Below are 19,893 nucleotides of genomic sequence, written 5' to 3'. Positions count from 1 at the left end.
CTATAGTTTTGCATTTCTGTTTTTCAGCATTCGAACGTGATTTCTAGAAATGTTAAGATATGTAAAAATGGCTGTTATGGCAAAAAAACAAACAGTTAGCCAACAAAAACTGTACATCACTGTAAAGTGATTTGAAGAACCGCTGGTTGAGCATCGCATCGCAAGGAACACACGTACTGATATTGATACTGAAAAATGTATCGTTTGAATGCACCATAAGTCGCTTTGGAAAAAAGCGTCTGCCAAATGTGTAAATGTAAACTGTCAATTTTATCTTTGGTGTGCTGTGTGTGTAGGTGTACTGCAGATTGCAGAGAATGTACAATGCCAGAAAAAATGGCAAAACCAATATCTACAGAAACGCAAAACTTAAACAAGGAGTACCTGTACACAAGTTAAAAATACTGACATTCTAGCAGATTGAAGTTATGTTCGCTAAAGGCCTTAAGTTATTTCATTTGTACATTCAATTTTGAAGAAAATTGAGGAGGAACAGCTAAGCCAGGTCGGTGGATGTCCCACTGATAGCACGGAACACGTGAACAGAGTTCTGCAGCAGGGAACACATCATATCCTCCTGAAAGATCTGAGGGATGCAAGAAAACAATAGGATAAGAAATTCAAAATGGACTTAATTGTTATCATGCTCGCTCTCCTGCTAACATACTGTACGTGTTCAAACTTCCATAATCATATAATATAGTATCAATACATTTATGACTGCATGCACAAATATTTAAACAAAATAAGACAAATCATTGTGTACAGTAGAAACGGTTACCTAGAACTCAATCTATTGGACATGGCAGCAGAATGAAGGAAAACACAGACACATTAGAAGGAGAAGAAATTAGAGATCGGATTATGTCCACATGATAAAGGCACTTTAGACCAGAGCACCCTTGAGGCGTTTAACCAGTTTCCATACCACATTCTCAATTTCCACCATAGTTCTCAATATTGTTTTAATAATTAAATAACACGTTTAAGGGAAATTGTTGAGAAATGATGCGTGTCTGAAAGTTCCTTTCTCAAAAATCAAGACATATTTTTTTTACCAAAGATTAAATTTTACATAGAATTGTAGTTATAGAATAATCCTAAATGCTTGATCATTTGATCAAAATAAACAATTTGAACATTAAATAGTGAAAAATTAATGGCAAAAGATATACAGTAGGGGCTTGTGCAGCTTCTGTGAAAAAAACACTTAATACCAGCAAAGTGCATTGCAAATTGTGACATTTTGAAAGAAAATGTATGATTGTGCACAACACTTTTAATTTGATATCCTTAAAATGTTACTAGCAAACACATTAAATCCCGTCAATCATTCTTAAAACCTTAATAAAGCTGTTTACTGCAAAACAGATAAAACCTGTTAGGTTGTAACTCTATCCACTCAACAAGCTTGTTCGACATGCTGTCTATCAACCAAGACTTTCACACAAACCTGTGTTCTTTCAAGTATTGAACTTCTAATTTGACTCTATAAAAACCAACCGACGTTGCTTTATTGTCAGCTTTTCATGCATGGGTGTACAGCATTACGAGAAGCCAAATAGCTACATAATAATAACACAAGTTCGGTTTGTAATTGTTCTTCCTAACGCGGTCCGGTCAACCACATCTCTCACAACCTTCAGAAAACTACTTAAAACCCATTTTTCTGTGAATACTTGACAGACAAATGAAACAACGGTAGTGGTCTAGCTTTTGTTGTAACTGGTAACTTTGTATTAGCACCAATTGTACTATTGCTCTTTTATGACATATCACTTATTGCTCCCTGAACTCTTTGTAAGTCGCTTTGGATAAAAGCGTCTGCTAAAGGACTAAATGTAAAATGTAATTGCTAAGAAGAAGATGTTATTATAAAGTTCATGAAATTCATAAAAATACCTGTTCATGGATGATATCAGACAGCTCTTTCACCAAGCTTTTGAAGTTAGCCTTTAGCTCCTCATGATACTCATACTGGTCCTCTTTAATGAGTCTCTCATTTATATCCAGAGCCATACTGCATGCCTTAACAAACTGCCTGCAACATGGACGATAAAACACGGTTATGAATAACAACACCAAAAACTGCACTTGTTTAACAGAATGACTTGTTACAAAAACAAACTATTGCAGTAGCAAGAAAATGGGCATCCTTGGCCAGCTTGAACCAAAATCCATTTCACGAAGCAAAACTAACACAACTTTTGTTCGCACCTTTGGTACACTGTAAATGCACATACTGTATAAAGTACTTGCAACTACATGAATTGGGCTAACTGAAATGGGTTGGGGTAGGCTTAGGTTTGGTTCCTATTAAATACATAAGAAATACACGGCATGTACATGAAGAACAGGAGTCCCCCAACATTTTCATCCTAGTTGTGTTAGGGGCATAGTAATGAACTGTAATTGCTAGCCAAATGTGTTGCATAATGCCTCTGCACATGTCTTGTACGATTGACTGACAATGTGACCTCCAAACGCAGATTTCCCCCTCAGATCAGTCTCAGGCAGAGTGTGTGGCTACATGCTGTTATAAACAAGGACTTCATACTGTAAATAGGCAACTTCCTGGATGTGCCTATCTTTTACGGATATTTATAGAAGAGATGTGCTCTTTAGTTATTCTCATGAAATGAAACTGGATTTTCCTGATGAATTAAGTCACCACCTAGTTTTACTACGGGAAACATGGCTAGCAAATTTGTTTGCAATTGTAGTTGTTGTTGTGTGCCAAATACTGTATCTGTTCTCTTTCTACAAAAAAAAGGTATTATACAAAAAATACCTGAATATTTCCTTGAGTTCTTTTACTTTCTTGCTGGATTGACCAGATTTGGATTCGTCCAGGAAGGCTCTGGCGTAGGCCATTGGTCCTGCATTCACCTACAAGCCCAAAATCAACATCAACCAGTCAGACATTCGATTCCAACTTACACTGTATTGTTATGCCGATAAACATATGGTTATTACTTCCCCAATAATAATAACATAACGCCCATCTGTCTACATGCAATATTCACATATTAGTATGCTTTATTGTTACTACTAGTGTTTTGATAAATATGCACACGGTAATAAAAATAAAATTTTGGTTCACCTGAGTAACATTCAGACATAAATAATATATACCATAAGCACAAATATATATGCGCCAGCACAATATTCCACCTATTATAAACATTACAAATGCTAACATGTACTGTCATGTAAAAGATTCAACCGGAATATCAACCCTAACTGGAAAATAGTTTTGAGGGAACAGATTATCAGTACGGAGTACTGTTAGTCAACAGATTGTGGGGGAAGGCCTTAATTGTCAAAACAAAATCATAATAATAATGTTTTATAATTTTCTTATATTTTTTTCTGCTCTTTTGAGTTTGAAATATTTTCAGAGGAAACTCCCCACCATTTCCGGTGTGAATTATGATATATAAAAGCAATAAGCCCCAAGAAACAGGCTGTTAGCTGTTATAAAATGCAATGTAACCCACTGCTTCGTGGGCCTTATCTTTATAAAAAGGTAATTCTATATGTATAGCAAGGTTTCGTAAAATAAAGTAAATAAAATGATATTCAGGCTATGTAATGCCGTCAGCCGTTATAAATCGACTTAGAACTCGGCTCAGCCAATCAGAATCAAGGACCAGAACAGACCATTTTAAGTAAACATAAATAAGTGTCAGTACCTGCACACTAACACAGCCCTGGAGTATGAGTTGAAGCTGTTTCATGTCGACCTCTTGGTTAGAGCAGATCTTAATGAGTTCAGTGCTTCGGTCTTTCATCTCATCTATGGCCACATCAATCGGTTTCAGATCTAGGTGCTTTTCCGCCACAACTTCGATGCGTTTCTTCACGTACGGAAACGTGTTGGCGGCTGTGGACACATATGTATTTGGAAATGTTCACAGATGGTCGCTTTGTCTGAAGCAGATTAACAAAGGAGAACCAACGTGGTCTGTCGTTGGGACATTTAATCTTTCATCTATAACACACTGTCAGATAGTGACATGGAGTTTTAAACTGGCTACACACCTGCTGCTGTCATCACAGGAGGGACAGCAAATGACAGCAGAGGCGGTTTCAAATGAGCCATTATTTAAGTGACATGTCAAGATCACTCAATATTCATGTTAGAAAACGCGTGTCTGTGTGAATATGCTCTCGCCTGCGAGGAACGATACTGTTCACGATCTTTTCAATTACATTAAATATGTACAGTATATGTTGATTAAGCACAAAATATGTGTTTCCATATATGAGCGCTGAGCTTACTGGTTAGTACTGTTCTCCGCTTGCATTGTTCCTCCACCTCCCCTTGTTTTTTTCCTGTGAGTGTGTACGGCGTCTCAAAGACAAAACGGTTGATGTTGTGGCACTTCTCAAATTTTGTCTTCCGCTCCAATAGCTCTTTCTCATCAAAGTAGGGCTTTACAAACGTCACCTGGATGTATGCACACTTTGGGTCCAGATCTTTCTGATTTACCTGCAAGATATAAAAGTCAGTTAAGTTACCAGGACAGAAAATCCTAGATTGAATCGTTTTGCTCCTTTAATGTGTGGTGCGCAATGATGTGATGAAGAAAGCAAACCACACACGAACAGAGTTTCCTGACTGTGAACACAGGAAATCTCGCAAATTCTCTTATTCAATATAAACAAATGTGTACATATAACCTTTTATGGAGAATATTATTTATTAAATTGCTCAAGCAAGCGTTGTCAAAAGAATTCAAGGTGACACATCACTAGATTTAATTTATTGCAACTTTCAAATTTTGTTTTATTTATGTATTCACAGTTATTAAAAAAGAATATTAATACTGTTTTGTAAAAAATAGATGCTGACATAAAAGTCTACTGGCTCCACTTTTCTTCTGTTCTACCTTAAATCATCAGCACCCCCGGACTCTTACCACTACCGTCACTTACATATGGCCTGGATTTTTTTATTGGAATTATACATAATTGCGATTATAGTGTTTGTTATGCTTTTGACAGAAAAAATTGGTTTTTATCCAAAAGGTTTGGTATAAGTCATGACTACGGTTCTTGTGCTTCTGTCAGCTGGCTTTCTGATTGGGTATCGTTTCGTGCATTTATCCCCAAACATTTAACACTCTTAACACACATCACACCACAGCAAATTCTGATAGAGCAATTTCAGATCATCGGGACTTTACCTAGGATTGTCAGAAGGGGAGAAATTGCTCGATTATCTTGTGGTGAGGCTCGGGTTAAGATAAAAGTAAAGGAGGTGATAGGTGACCGAAATTGCATTTAGGAATTTAAATCATTCGGTGTCGATAGCCAGAGAAAATGTTTTCGTGTACAATGTTTTAGTTCTGATTTTAATCTCTTAAAACCCTAAACAAATGCTGAGGCAAGCTTGTCCTGCCTTCAGGCTTTCAATGTTTGCTTACAACATAAACAGCTGTGGCCGCAGAGCATCACAGGGAATGAGAAACCATGTCTTCTTACTTTGTTGGAATCTTGGATGATTTTGACACTCTCGGTTCCAAACTTTTCTCCGTAGAGACCAATGAGACGGTGGGAAATTTCAGGAAGACTTGTGATCTTTGGCTCCTTGTAGATGTATTCTTTACCATCCTCCTCTTCAAAGAAGCTCTGAAATCAAAAATATAACAAATATATGGAAAAAAAGTATTACTGGTGCGGTATTCATGTGCTTTATTACTGTCAAATGCAATTTGTCAAGGATTTAGAAAAGACTGACTTCCTTTGTGGTGCAAAACTTTTACAAAATGTTTGTGTGCATTTGAAGTACTGTAAACCAATTGTGGGGATGGAATGCATTTGTATTATAATTCCGTATATTTATCTTTCGGTTTTAATCCCTCAATACCACTTTTAAGCGATAGTTAACACAAAAAGGAGAATTCTGTCGTCATGTATTTGTATTTGTTCTGCTGAACACAAAGGAAGATATTTGGAAGAATGTCAGTAACCAAACAGATCTCAGCCCCCACTGCCATAGTAGCAAAAATAATTACCGTGGGAGTCAATGGGGGATGAGAACTGTTTGGTTTGGAACAACCTGAGGGTGAGTTAATGATTTCATGAGAATTTTCAGTTTTGGGTGAACTGTTCTTTTCAAGCAAAAACATAAATGTTAAGTTATAATTGAATATTTAGCTTAATTTTGGCTTTATTTTTAGCAAAATGTAAAATTTTTAACCTATCCATCTGCTCTCTAGTCCCATCCTGCATAAATATTTGGTCACATCATTGGACCATAGAGCCTTATAAGAATTATATTGTGTCGAATTCCTCTACACAAAAACAATGCTTTTAACCAAAATGAAGACCAAATATATTTATAAATATATTAATTACTTCAAATAATGTAAATTATTTTCAGAAAGAAAAAGTAAGGTCTTTGGTGCCTCCAATCCTTACTTTTGTTAATGTCAAAAGTCAAAGTAGTAACTCAAACAATACAATATCAGGAGAAATCAGTGGTTTATACAAACGGAAATTATTTTAAGAAGTGGTAGTAACAAAATGTAAGAATAAACGTATCTTTTCAACACACCTGTCCATAAAAGGCAACTCTATAGTAGTTCCCCAACAGACGTCTGCCAGACTGCATGACTTCTAATATCTTAGCATAAGCTCGCTGCAGTGTGTCATACAACCTCCTCAGTTTCTGTAGAAGAGAGAGACATAACATTTCTCTATGAATGTGTAAGAAGTAAAAGCTTAACAACATTAAGTTGCATCAATGTCACATTGCCGATGTTCTGTTTCGACTACAGCACACATACAATATTCACACTGTATATACAATGCGTATAATATACATGTAATAATATATTTTTAATATATGAGCGGTATGATTCAATTTAGGTACGACAAAACACATGCTGACAGCTACGCAAGGCCACATGTCTAAACATGTGCAACTGTGTACATTGTGTCAGCTTAAGTGTGTGTTTGTTTGTAGGTCTACATTGTAAGATGTCAATCTTAAAAAACTGTTTTTACTCAGAACTGAACCCTTTATCTAAGAAAAGTAAATAATCTTCTACAAACCTGTGGTGTCATGTTTGACATCTAAAAACAATAACTTGGGAAGATGTCTGAAGAAGTTTTCAGATGTTTTATTATTGTGCATTCCAATTTATATCAATCAAACTGCAGTTGGTTTGTTCATTACTTACTTACACAATAAAAACATGATAACATAATAAAAAACATGATTTAAAAAAAAATTTAAACAGAGTTCTCATTTTGGACTCAAAATACAACTTCAAGGTTTCATCCAGAACCAGCCTAAGGCAAGAAATCCAGGTGGAAGGAACGCAGAAGGCAGAAAGTTACAAGGGCCCACACCACACCCACATAACAAACAATGTACACCGAACATGGAACGTCATGGCCTACAAATAGGGTCCCGGAGCACAACAAAAAGTGAGAAGGTAAGTGGATTCATGACAGTGGGAGGTACAGTAATCGTAACTAGTTCTCCATGAAGATGTCATCTAAAATGTATGATGTTTTTGACTTCTAGTTTATGATAATGCAAAAGTGAAACTGAGAATTCTTTTCATTTCAAGGACTACAGAGAACATCTGGCATGGGACTACAGCCTTTTACTTCCCGGGTACATGATGTCACTATTCCGAGTTTTTGAATAACCTCCACCCAAAGAAATACGCCAAAAAGGGGCGAGGCCTTCCACTGGAGTAGTGTTTGGTTATCAGAGTGGTAAACATTTGCTTGAGCTTCACTTTCACAGTCCTACAGCTGGTAATACGATTTCAGCTACACACATTCTAAGATCCCTTCCTTGAACCGCCACCTTAACGTGGTGGAGGGGTTTGAGTACCCGAGTGACCCTAGGAGCTATGTTGTCGGGGGCTATATGCCCCTGGTAGGGTCTCCCAAGGCAAACAGGTCCTAGGCGACGGGTCAGACTAAGAGTGGTTCAAAAACCCCTTATGATGTTGAAGATTACAAGGACCGTGACGTCGCCCGGTATGGCGCAACCGGGGCACCACCCTGGAGCCAGGCCCGGGGTCGGTGCTCGTAAGCGAGCGCCTGGTGGCCGGGCCTTTCCCCACGGGGTCCGGCCGGGCTCAGCCCGAAGGAGCGACGTCGGGCCGCCTTCCCGTGGGCTCACCACGTGCGGGAGGGACCATAGGGGGTCGGTGCGTAGTGGACCGGGCGGCAGTCGGAGGAGAGTGCCTCGACAGCCCGATCCCTGGACACGGAAGCTAGCTCTAGGGACGTGGAACGTCACCTCGCTGGCGGGGAAGGAGCCTGAGATGGTGCGTGAGGTTGAGAGGTTCCGACTAGAGATAGTCGGGATCACCTCTACGCATGGCTTGGGCTCTGGAACCACACTCCTCGAGAGAGGATGGACACTTCATCACTCTGGAGTTGCCCATGGGGAGAGGCGGCGGGCTGGTGTGGGTCTGCTTATAGCCCCCCAGCTCTCCCGCCATGTGTTGGAGTTTACCCCGGTGAACGAGAGGGTCGTTTCCCTGCGCTTACGGGTCGGGGTTAGGTCTCTAACTGTTGTTTGTGCCTACGGGCCGAACGGCAGTGCAGAGTACCCGACGTTCTTGGAGTCTCTGGGAGGGGTGCTGGAAAGTACTCCGACTGGGGACTCCGTCGTCCTACTGGGGGACTTCAACGCCCATGTCGGCAACGACAGTGACACCTCGAGGGGCGTGATTGGGAGGAACGGCCCCCCTGATCTGAACCCGAGCGGTGTTCAGTTATTGGACTTCTGTGCTAGTCACAGTTTGTCTATAATGAACACCATGTTCAAGCATAAGGGTGTCCATCAGTGCACGTGGCACCAGGACACCCTAGGCCGCAGGTCGATGATCGACTTTGTGGTCGTTTCATCTGACCTGCGACCATATGTTTTGGACACTCGGGTTAAGAGAGGTGCGGAGCTGTCAACTGATCACCACCTGGTGGTGAGTTGGATCCGATGGCAGGAGAGGAAGCTGGACAGACTCGGCAGACCCAAACGTACTGTAAGGGTCTGCTGGGAACGCCTGGCCGAGTCTCCTGTCAGAGAGATCTTTAACTCCCACCTCCGGCAGAGCTTCAACCAGATCCCGAGGGAGGCTGGAGACATTGAGTCCGAGTGGACCATGTTCTCCGCCTCCATTGTCGAAGCGGCCACTCGGAGCTGTGGCCGTAAAGTCTCCGGTGCCTGTCGAGGCGGGAATCCCCGAACCCGGTGGTGGACACCGGAAGTAAGGGAAACCGTCAAGCTGAAGAAGGAGTCTTATCGGGCCTGGTTGGCTTGTGGGACTCCTGAGGCAGCTGACAGGTCAGGCCCCGGATAAGCGGTAGAAAATGGATGGATGGATGGACATTCTAAGATAACCAACGGCCGAATAAAAGCTTCCATGACTTTGACATCGGCTGTGAAAGCTGTTCTGTGGTATACACTGATATTGTATGTGCGCGCATACCTTTAAAACACTTCTATGAAACGTCCTTTGTTCTGCATACAAATGTCTCGTGGTCAATCCGCTTGTTTTATTATCCAATTTAGGTCCAATATAAAAAGGCAAAACTAAAATTCTGTTATTGGTGTTAATTAATATAACCGGTCTGATGCCATTCGATCCGGTTTCAGTTCCCTCGTCATAGTAGGAAACAAATTTCCATCTCTAATAAAGATTGACGTTTACACATGCACTAGCAGACCTCCTTTACACTTCGATTCACTGATGAAGTGAAGCGGACGCCATTGTTTCTGTTTATTGCTAAAAGCCAAACTTTATGAATACACGTGTACTGAGAGGGGGGCCGACCAATCACAACAGCCTTAGAAGCGGAAGCTCGCTGATACAAAATGGGCGGGACATCTTCAGACATACGCTCTAAGCAGGGAACCAATCACGACAGACAGGGTCAGCTTTACCAATCAGAGCGTTTCGGAAGGAGGGACTTTGAAGAAACCAGAAAAAATACTATCGTTTTTTGAGAAGAGGGACAGTGGTGAATGATGAAATATGTGAAATATTAAGCGTTTTTTTTTTAACTAGAAACATAAACATCCATTGTTAAACACCCAAAAAACATAATCAAAGCTTCAAAAACAGCCAAAGAACGGCCGCTTTAAATAAAGTCCAGTCTTCTGGAGAAGGTAAACATCTCATGAGAGTGTTGGCACTGTGATGGAGTTTCCATAAAGCAGAGATGTATCATGACCTCTTTGTGAATGGGCTTCTAAATGAGTGTTAGCTATAGTTCTAGATTTAAGGGTTCAACGGGAATCAATCTGGTCATGATATTTTTTACATAAAGTACAGTAACGTAAAAGCTTTGTCTATATACTGTAATGACGATACTTACACTATATTCACACAAAGATGCTTTTAAAAGCTTTTTACATTATTACTTCTAAAATGATTTAATGTTAATACACAGGTACACTACCGGTCAAAAGATTTTGGACATTTGAATGAAATGTTTCTCATCTTAAATGTCTGAAATTACTTTAGATAAAAAATTTATTGTGAAGCATTTAGGGATGTAACCCCAAGAAGCTGCTTGAGAATAAGGCAAGAGAACATTTCTGCAAATTTTAGACAAACAGACTTGCTGTTGATTCCAAAAAAAATATATAATCTCAGTTAAACACACACAAAGAGAGCTTTTCCATCATCGCGCAGTATCGTTCTAAATAGTCTGAAACTGTTTCAGCTATGCTCCCATGTGAGCCTGGCGGAAAAGTGCTCATAAAGTGTATTTACGTGCACTCAGATTGTATAACGGTATAACAGAGGAACTGTGAGTCATCTAATGTATGATGAGAAAGTGCACGTGCAAGAGCTTCCTTCTGGTGTAAAATCGGTGTAAAAAAAGCGTTTGTACTAAACTGAACCAACGGCACACTTAAATGTGAATCAATTCAGAAACCTGAGCGTAATCTTTTGTTACACTATTTCGGAATACTATTCTGATCACTGAAGTTGAGCAACTACCATTTCGAGACGGGAAACCAGCACATTTCTCAGTCACATGCCCCAATTGTTAACTCATAGTTTTTTGTTTACCTCGAACTCGTGGCGTTTCTCATAAACAGGGATGATAAGCCTGGCGATGTGTGTTATTAGTTCAAATCTCTCAGCTTTCCAAAGACCTTCAACACACACCTCCAACTGCTCGACCAGAATGTCCTGACAAACAATTACAACTCAAAGTCAGCACAAATATGAATTGTTTCATTCCCATGTGTTCTTTATAACAATGCTAACCTCCGGTGTGTACTTACCTCTGTGTAGTACACATCTTGCATCCCAACATCTTCTTTCATGGCAGCTTCTTCATCAATGTTCTGTGTGATTCGTTTAAATGCTGCCAGTCCACTTGGAAACAGCTCTAAAATAATGTAATAGCAGAATAATGCCACAGCAACAACTCCTTAAACATACAGCTGTAACGCTAGTGAAGGAAAACAATGACATTTTGTTAACTTACTTCTCCTGTGCAAATACTCTGCTACTAGTGCAGCAACATGAACGTTACACATAGCAGCCTGCGAAATAAACCAGAGACAATAAGGTTCAAATGACAAATACGAATTTTAAAGACGCCTGGCAAAATAAACATCATTTTATAATTCACATGCAACTTGATAAAACAGACAATCTTCTATATTTATATACAATTCAGTTTTAAGTTAAGAGTCAAAAATCGCAGCTAAATAGGTATATTAGGCAAATATTCTTGAAAGCAGTTTCGGGCCAATCTGTTTCTCTATACATGACTATTAAATATTAGAGATGTTATCTAGGAAGTGACCATAACCCAATCCAGCTTCTTTTTTATTTTGAGGATATATACTTAAAGTTAAATTACAGTAAGAACCAAATACTCCTTAACTAAAGATAGAAGAATAGAGACCAAAAATGAATCCAAATGATTAGACAAGCAAAGATGTCCAGAATTTTGCATTCAGTCACATGTGACAGTACGTGACATTTTATTTATTAAAACTGTCATGATTATGTCGCATCATGTCATGTTTCTCTTGCTCTAGTGGCAGGATCATGACAGAACCTCCTGTTTTGTGTGGAGAGAGGCATTTGTCCTCTGTCCTTGTGTCTCACCCAGGTCTTGACAAAAACTGTTTAAAAGTTCTCATTAAACACTTCCCTGAAATGAAAGTCTTACATAGATCTGGCCCTGAATTCTGGTAATGCTTTTGAGGAAGTTGTTAAACATGATTATACAGTGGGTAAAATAAGTATTAAACACGTCACCGTTTTTCTCAGTAATACATTTCTCAAGGTGCTGTTGAAATGAAATCCAAATAATCAATACATACAAAGAAAACCAATAAGTTCACAAATTAATTAATGTAGGTATAATTAAATTGAATGAGACGGGGAAAAAGTTTTGAACAAATGAAGAACGGGAGGTGTAAAAAGGCATGGAAAGCCAAGACACCATCTGAAATCTATCAGTACTTAGAAAGCAATCCTGCCCCCTCGTCAATGGAAATTAAAGCAACAACGAGCCATTTTGATGCATGTTTCCCCCATGTGGTTGATGAGCGCAATTGTCTGTAATCAATGTCGTAAATACTGTCGCTGAATAAGCTTCCACGTGGGCACCGCAATACACGTAGATTGTTGACGAAGCAGAATGTAATGTTACATCATGTCACTTCATAAACTGTGCATGCTGCTGGTTGTTAGCCGTTAGCGCATAGCGTGCTAGCTCCATAGCAGCTAACTTGCTAAAGTAAGCTACATAACACATTTGCAGTCACCCAAAACACAACGCATCGACGTGAATGTGTTTAGTAACCAATGCAAATAATTCTGTAATATTTTCGGAAACACACTCACGACCAGGCGTTGTGCTTTGTCATAGGTGCAATTAATAATTTAAACTAATCTCGGTAAGGGAAAAGTGCCTAGCATAGTAACTTTAGGGACCGATAACATTAGTCTAAGCGCATGAACTATGGAATGAGATACTTTTAAACATAAAACAGTTACTGGGGTTTGGTAGTCATCGTTTACAAGCCTAACACTAAATTCGTGCTATTGAGACCTGGCAACATTACATTATCTCTAGATTGTTTCGTCTTATTGTTAGATGTTGGCTAACTTCACTCAGGCAATAAGTAAAACGTGACGTATGCCGTAAAGCAGTTGATGGGCGGGGCTTGTGAACCTACCCGGTACCAAAATTACAAGTGTGATTTCAGTCAATAGAGGGCTGCGTAGGTAGCAACGACAGTGAAATTCGTCCAGTTAAGAGCTGTCCTACCACTAAAATAATTTTAGAGAGATTATTTGAAAAACGGCTCGTTGTTGCTTTAACTTCAGCTGGTTCAGCCACAACTGATGGCATATAAAATGGTGTCTCATTACAAAGGTGTCATCTCATAATGGAGGTCAAATGGCACTGCACATCACCCAAAAATACCAATAGTGAAGTTTGGAGGTGGGAACATCATGGTATGGGGCTGTTTTTCAGCATATGGCACTAGCAAACTTTGTATACTTGAAGGAAGGACGAATGGACAAATGTAGAGAGACATTCTTGATAAAAATCTGCTGCCATCTACCAGAATGATGAAGATGAAACGAGGGTGGACATTTCAGCAAGACAATGGTCCCAAACACACAGCCAAGGAAACTCTCAATTGGTTTCAGAGAAAGAGAATAAAGCTGCTAGAATGGCCCAGCCAATCACCTGACTTTGATCCAATAGAAAATCTATAAGAACTAAAGATCTGAGTTCATAGAAGTGGCCAATGGAACCTTCAAGATTTGAAGACTGTTTGTGTGGAAGAATGGGCCAAAATCACACCAGGGCAATGCATGCAACTAATTTCTCCATACAGGAGGCATCTTGAAGCTGTCATTACCAACACAGGCATGTGTACAAAAGTATTTAATACATTTCAGTAAGTGTGTACAATACTTGAGTGTCATTGTATTTTATTACGTAAAACTTTATTTGCGAACTTATTTGTTTTCTTTGTATGTATGGATTATTTGGGATGTTAACGACATCTGGTAAAAATTTCATGCCAACAGCACCTTGAGAATGTTTTGTTCAATTTTTCATTGACCCGCTGTAAATACACCTTGCTTTTCATATAATGTATTAAAGGATAGTTCACCGGAATATGAATATTCTCTCATAATTTACACGCTATGAGATCTTTTCATATGCCTTCACTTCATACAGACATGCATGGTAAATTCAAATATGGCTTCAATAAAGTAGCTTTTTTATATGAACATGAAATTCCCTTTACGTAACAACTTTTCTTAGTCCCTTATTGGACAATTCTCCTGGGAAAGCACACCCACCCGTCAATCCACTAGAGCGAGAAGAAAGAGAACTGCGTGTGTTACATCCAATTTAACTGAGAAAAAAAACCAATAGAACGTGACATACCAATTAGAGAACCAGCACCATCGAAAAAACAAAGCTTGTACCTCAGAATAGTCTCCATTTTTGTTGTGAGCTCGCACCATGCTGTCCAACCAGGTGCGTCGAAGCTCTGGAGTGCTGGCATACGAACGGGCGAGACTGTACTGAAGGTCAAGCAGCATTTCTGGGTCTTTTTCGTGCTCACGCATCTGAGCGGTGGCCATCAGGACCGTGCGGATTCGCATTGTGAGGCCTTTCACTTCAGAGGGAAATGTTGTCAACTGGAGGTATATGTGTCAACAGAACAAAAGGAACATGTGAAAAAATGTATTGCGATCTGCATGTTTTTCTCGATACTCACTGAAATGCAAGTTTTGTGGTTTATCGAATGTTTTTTAAATTAAAACAATTATTTAAAAAGAGAGAACGGGAGAATTAGGGCAGCCATTTTGACAAATTGTAAATGCCAGTGGGTGCAATAACGTCATGCATTCTGTCCAATATGTAAAGTATACACGCTCGTGTTGTTGGTTTCATTCTTTTCCGGTAAAGCTGCTTTGTAAAGAGAAGCTGTACAAATAAATCTGAATTGAATAAATGATCTCAGATCTTTCATACTGCACCTTTATGACTTTATCACTGTTGGCAAAGTTGTTGATGATGGACAGAGACTCTTGGAAACGTGAGCTGCCTGTAAGCGCCACATCAGCTATAAGTTGGCTCACAGCGATGATTATCTGATGAAGAGGAGGGACGAAGAGGCAAAAAAGCAACACTTCAGAAACATTACTCATCATTCCAGGGATTTACAAATCAAAACTGTAAACGACAAAAACTATTTTATACATAAGAGCTTAAACATTTGTTAAGACTGATGTTGTGGTGAATCTGGAATGACCAGTCTCACTGGTACTGTAAAGGTTTTCATAAGCTCCACCTTATGTTTAAACATGCCAGTATCAAAAGCATGCAGTTAAAAGACATTTAAAATCATTCCTCTGTCAGCATACAGCCACGCACAATTGTAAATGACCCCTACCCTGTCATTTGTCTTAAAGATACTGTATGTCTGCTTCAGTCATTCTTTACTCACTCATATCACTTAATGAATAAGCATGTTTAACATAGCAGGGTAAGGCCTATCTTGAAAACACAGGTAGTAAAGTTAACTACTACACAACGCCGCTTCTATCCAATGTCAGTAACCACCATGTTACAAACGAAACCACATTACACGAAACCCCTCCTCCACATACCAGTACAGTTAACTGTTGAGGAACACTTTGACGACTGTACAAGGACGTGTAATCATTTCCTGGAAACTGAGACAGCGAAGGAATGATACAGAAGTCTTTATATACCTGTAGGTGCATGCGTAGGAAACATTTCCTCTTGGTGTACTCAAAATTGTTCTTCATGAGCAGATAAAGGAGAGCAGATGCCTCCCCACGCAGGATACTTAGTTTAGACATGCAGCACTTCAGGACCTCATAGCACAGCGAACCACACAGTGTTACGCGACCCTTAAAGAGGGGAACCTGGAACTAAACCATATGGAGACACAATATGACATCATAAAAATGTTTGGAAAACAAGCCTACACAATTTCAAACCGCTAAACAAATCCCTGCCGAATTGCTGGTGATCACTAACAAGTAACATTTCTGGCATGAAAGGTTAACTCGCACAGGTCTAAAGCTGCAGCTTTCAGCACGGTTTGAAGATCTGTGGTCATCTGTGAAACTTTCTGAAGTTACCTTAATAATGATGACTCGCAGTGACGCAAAGATGTGTTTGATGGCTGCCTCCGACTGTCCAACTTTCAGTAAGGTGAGGTATATGTCAAAGACTTTTGTCATCAGAGCATTGTGACCGTCACTTTCCAGCAGCTGATTCTATCAGGATTATTAGGAATGTTAGGATCGTCAACTGTTTAAATACGTGAAGAAGAATCATGAAGTCCAACAACTTGTGTTATTGTTGTGCTATTATCCCCTATTGCTCATCTACCATCTACCTTAAAGCTCTGAGTGAAGAGAGAGAGCACGTCCAGCACAGTGAGACAGGCCTCTGTCGAGATATTTCCTTCAAGCAAAGACTGGTGGTTGATCTCTGCTTCTGTGGGACCCCCAACTGAAATGACATATGTGACATATATAACTCGAAATCAGACACACACGAATAGACACAGGTTGCGCGCATACTCGTGGAGTCTTGTATTAGGCGTGAGCATGAACGAGGTTGAGAGACAGGCTGTGCTTGTTTGTGATGTTAGAACAGCTCATCCGTTTAGATTAGGGGACACGATGTTAACTCGAAACGGAGACGGTTGCCAGTTTCAAAAGCGTTCAGACATAGGCTGCGTGAGTTCGTGAAATTTAAACAGTTCATCTGTTTAGTTTAAGAGACGCTCTGTTTGGGCAGACGTGCAGCACGGAATGGGGTTGGACTCGAGTTTAAAGGCCTTCAGACACAAGCTGCGCGTGCCTCATGCTTCTCCAGTACCGAAAGGGCGGGGTTTATCGATGCTCTTTAATAATTTACCCCCGGGGCTCTTTTAATACCAGGTTTCGATACCCATCCCTACTCAAATTGTTCAAAACCTTAATACATTTTGCTGTTTGGTTGTACACAAAGATATTAAGAATGTTTGCAACTGAGATTTCTGGGGAATCATTTGACTACCATAGTAGAATAAAATATCGTATATATTCTGTTCTGTTAAACACAAAATATGATATTTTGAAGAATGAAGGAAATGTATACAGGTTTGTAACAACTTTAGTGCGAGTAATTTATTACAGAATTTGTATTTTTGGGTGGAGTATCCCTTTGATAAAATATTAGTCTTACAATGCACATCAGGAAAATACACTTATTTGTGGGAAATGGTGAAGTTAGATGGAAAGACAGAGGTGAAGTTAAAAAGTGACTCGTCTTTTTCTATTTAATGTATTAATTTTATTTTATTGGATAATAAGTATATTCAATTAAATTAAAAGTACTCAATAGTTTAGTTTACTCAACAGTACTGTTTTGCAGAAATGTTGCAGAGGTTAAGTTTTGGCCATATAACGCTTTTTTATGTTGTTGCCTCTGAAACCATCTACATATGATTTTGCTCTGGCAATGAGAATCAAACCCTGTGATGACAATTTAGAGCAATGTTTCTATAGTATTATGCTTTATGTTTCGCTAAGTTTCAATGCATTTGTTTTGGTTCGAATATGTATTGTACATTTATAATGGTAGAAGAACAGAAGTTACCCATGTTCAAAGTAAGCGAGGTGTCCATAGTGCTGAACTGCTGCAGCTTTGCTTGCATCAGGCTTCCTCGAGCCCGCATCAATGGCATGGTCTGAGATTTCCTCTCCGGATAAAAAAGTTTGGACACCCAGGGTTCCTGGTTACTAAACACCACACAGAAAAAAGCTAAATGTTCACAGTAGTCCTTATCTTGACACCACTCCTTATTTCAAACAAAGGGTTGGAAGATCTGGCCTTGATGAAGTGATAACAGACAGTAGCGTTACTCCTGTTATTAATATAAACATAGTGCACTTTTTTCTTTCATAATATATTAAAACATGATATTGTTAATTCACTATCTAGCATACCGGCTTATGTTTCGTTTACCCGCATAGCGGAACTGGACTATACAGATCCTGTAGACAGACAAAAAAAAAGTATCTATTACTTAACACAGTAAACATCACACAAGAGGAAAATTTACATTTAGCAAACAATTTACAAAATGTTTTGGGTTGCAAAAGCACATCATTTTAAATGTTTCAGAACGCATTGCAGATATGTAATTCACTCTCAGTGATGCTGCTCGGATCGCCAAAGTGAGAGTTATAATGCTAAAAAGCTTTTCTTACATTGCAACAGTATGACATTTTTTTTAACTGTTGATATGTGTATACATAACCACAAACACATCCAGTGTAAGAGCCCAGACTTGAGAACTAAGGAGCGACAATATTGCAAGAATGCATGTAAAGTGTCAAACAGAGCACATGCAAGGTCGCATCTGTGTGCCAGTCTCATTGTGTTTGTACACACTATTGTAGGACGAAAAGGTGAAACAAGGCCAACTGTGGGATGAGTAACTCACTCTAGAAGACTGAGGAAGTTCATGATGTCTTGAGGATTGACCTTAGACCAGTACGCCATCAGAGTATCTACAGGAAGACATTGAGTAAGATGCATAATGACATTTTCAGAGTTACACAGAAAGAACTGCTTCGATAATGTCCAAACCACTTACCAGGGTTCCCAAATTGTGTTACCAAGACTTATTAGAAATCAGAATTCTTGTAATTTTTACTTTATTCTTGAAATATTATGTAAGCTGGGACTTGTTTGCCATTTTTACTTTTACCCATGAAAATGACTTTATTCTTTTAAAAAGGCTCATCTTAAAGTGATCGTTCACCCGAAAACTGTAAAAAATGATGTCATATTTACTTACATTTTGTACTCGTATTTACATTACTTGCTTTTCTCATTTCACGCCTGTATGACTTTCTTTCTTCTGCAGAACACAAAGATGTTTTGAAGAATTTTGGTAACCGAACAACCCTGGTACTCATTGACTTACTCATTGGCAATAGAAGTTAATGGGTACCTCGGTTGTTCGGTTAACAATATTCTTCACGTTCTATTGAGTTCTGCACAGTCAAACAGGTTCGAAATGACAAGAATATGAGAACATTGTTTTCATTTTTGACTGAACTATCTTTTTACATCATTTTCACAGAGTTATGACACTCCATTAGAGGAATGGAATGCAGAAGTAACTGGTGTGTAGCAACTCTGTGTTTCAACTCCTCTGGTTGTAAGTAAAACCCCTAACGCCAAGTGTGAGTTCATGTAAAAGTGATGCTTGCTGTAAACAAACATGTGTTACTTTGGGATCATGATGTTAAAAGGCTACATGTCTTTAGCGTGTGCTTACCATCTGACAAAGTTCGTATGACATGCAGGAAACACAAAAGCAGCCCTCTGATCTCATACTGGCCCAGATGGCCAACGGTAGGCTGAGAGCTCACTGCAGAGCCACGCCTGTGTAACTAAGAACATGATATGATCATGTGTGTTTTAAGTGATGTTATCTAGTACATCTGTAATTAACTCAATGTGGACTCTGTTTTACCCCATTAATGTCTGGTGTACCGGGATCCCCATACACGGATCTCCTCACGTGTCCATTTTGAGTGATAGCACTACCTGTTGAACACACACATACACACACACACGTATACACAAATATACGTAATGAATGCATCTATTAGACTGCAATTTATTTTGCCTAAAACTTTGAATACTCACCAGGTTCCTTATCAATAATGGTGCTGCTTCTGCGGCTGTCCGCTGAACCTGCCAAGGATAAATCATCCCGGTACTAGAAGATCCCGGAAAACAAACAGAAAGTGTTTTTCTGGCTTTGTTTTAACACATGCAAGGTTAAAGTTTACACTA

At 39.3% G+C, this 19,893-nt stretch overlaps 1 protein-coding gene across 2 annotated transcripts in view; it reads right to left on the bottom strand.

Annotated features, from left to right (window-relative positions):
- Window positions 1-62: 62 nt before the first annotated feature.
- dock11 (dedicator of cytokinesis 11) overlaps window positions 63-19,893 on the bottom strand; it is a 55,452-nt gene continuing 35,621 nt past the window's right edge. For both annotated transcript variants that reach the window (XM_079461558.1, XM_079461559.1), the window contains 21 exons: window positions 19,744-19,816; window positions 19,568-19,641; window positions 19,370-19,484; window positions 18,527-18,593; window positions 18,027-18,074; window positions 17,677-17,819; window positions 16,427-16,542; window positions 16,167-16,304; window positions 15,771-15,953; window positions 15,033-15,146; window positions 14,475-14,690; window positions 11,488-11,545; window positions 11,282-11,388; window positions 11,064-11,186; window positions 6,566-6,679; window positions 5,491-5,637; window positions 4,285-4,495; window positions 3,696-3,886; window positions 2,792-2,889; window positions 1,903-2,041; window positions 63-586 (listed from right to left, as the gene is read on the bottom strand). In XM_079461558.1, the coding sequence (XP_079317684.1) occupies window positions 497-586; window positions 1,903-2,041; window positions 2,792-2,889; window positions 3,696-3,886; window positions 4,285-4,495; window positions 5,491-5,637; window positions 6,566-6,679; window positions 11,064-11,186; window positions 11,282-11,388; window positions 11,488-11,545; window positions 14,475-14,690; window positions 15,033-15,146; window positions 15,771-15,953; window positions 16,167-16,304; window positions 16,427-16,542; window positions 17,677-17,819; window positions 18,027-18,074; window positions 18,527-18,593; window positions 19,370-19,484; window positions 19,568-19,641; window positions 19,744-19,816 (2,565 nt within the window). In that variant the 3' untranslated portion in view covers window positions 63-496. The remainder of the gene's footprint in view (window positions 587-1,902; window positions 2,042-2,791; window positions 2,890-3,695; window positions 3,887-4,284; window positions 4,496-5,490; window positions 5,638-6,565; window positions 6,680-11,063; window positions 11,187-11,281; window positions 11,389-11,487; window positions 11,546-14,474; window positions 14,691-15,032; window positions 15,147-15,770; window positions 15,954-16,166; window positions 16,305-16,426; window positions 16,543-17,676; window positions 17,820-18,026; window positions 18,075-18,526; window positions 18,594-19,369; window positions 19,485-19,567; window positions 19,642-19,743; window positions 19,817-19,893) is intronic.

This window comes from Barbatula barbatula (genome assembly GCF_947034865.1).
Source record: "Barbatula barbatula genome assembly, chromosome: 1".
In the NCBI taxonomy this organism is placed as follows: domain Eukaryota; kingdom Metazoa; phylum Chordata; class Actinopteri; order Cypriniformes; family Nemacheilidae; genus Barbatula; species Barbatula barbatula.
Note: the sequence above shows the minus strand (reverse complement) of the source record. Positions and strands in the feature narration are given on the sequence as shown.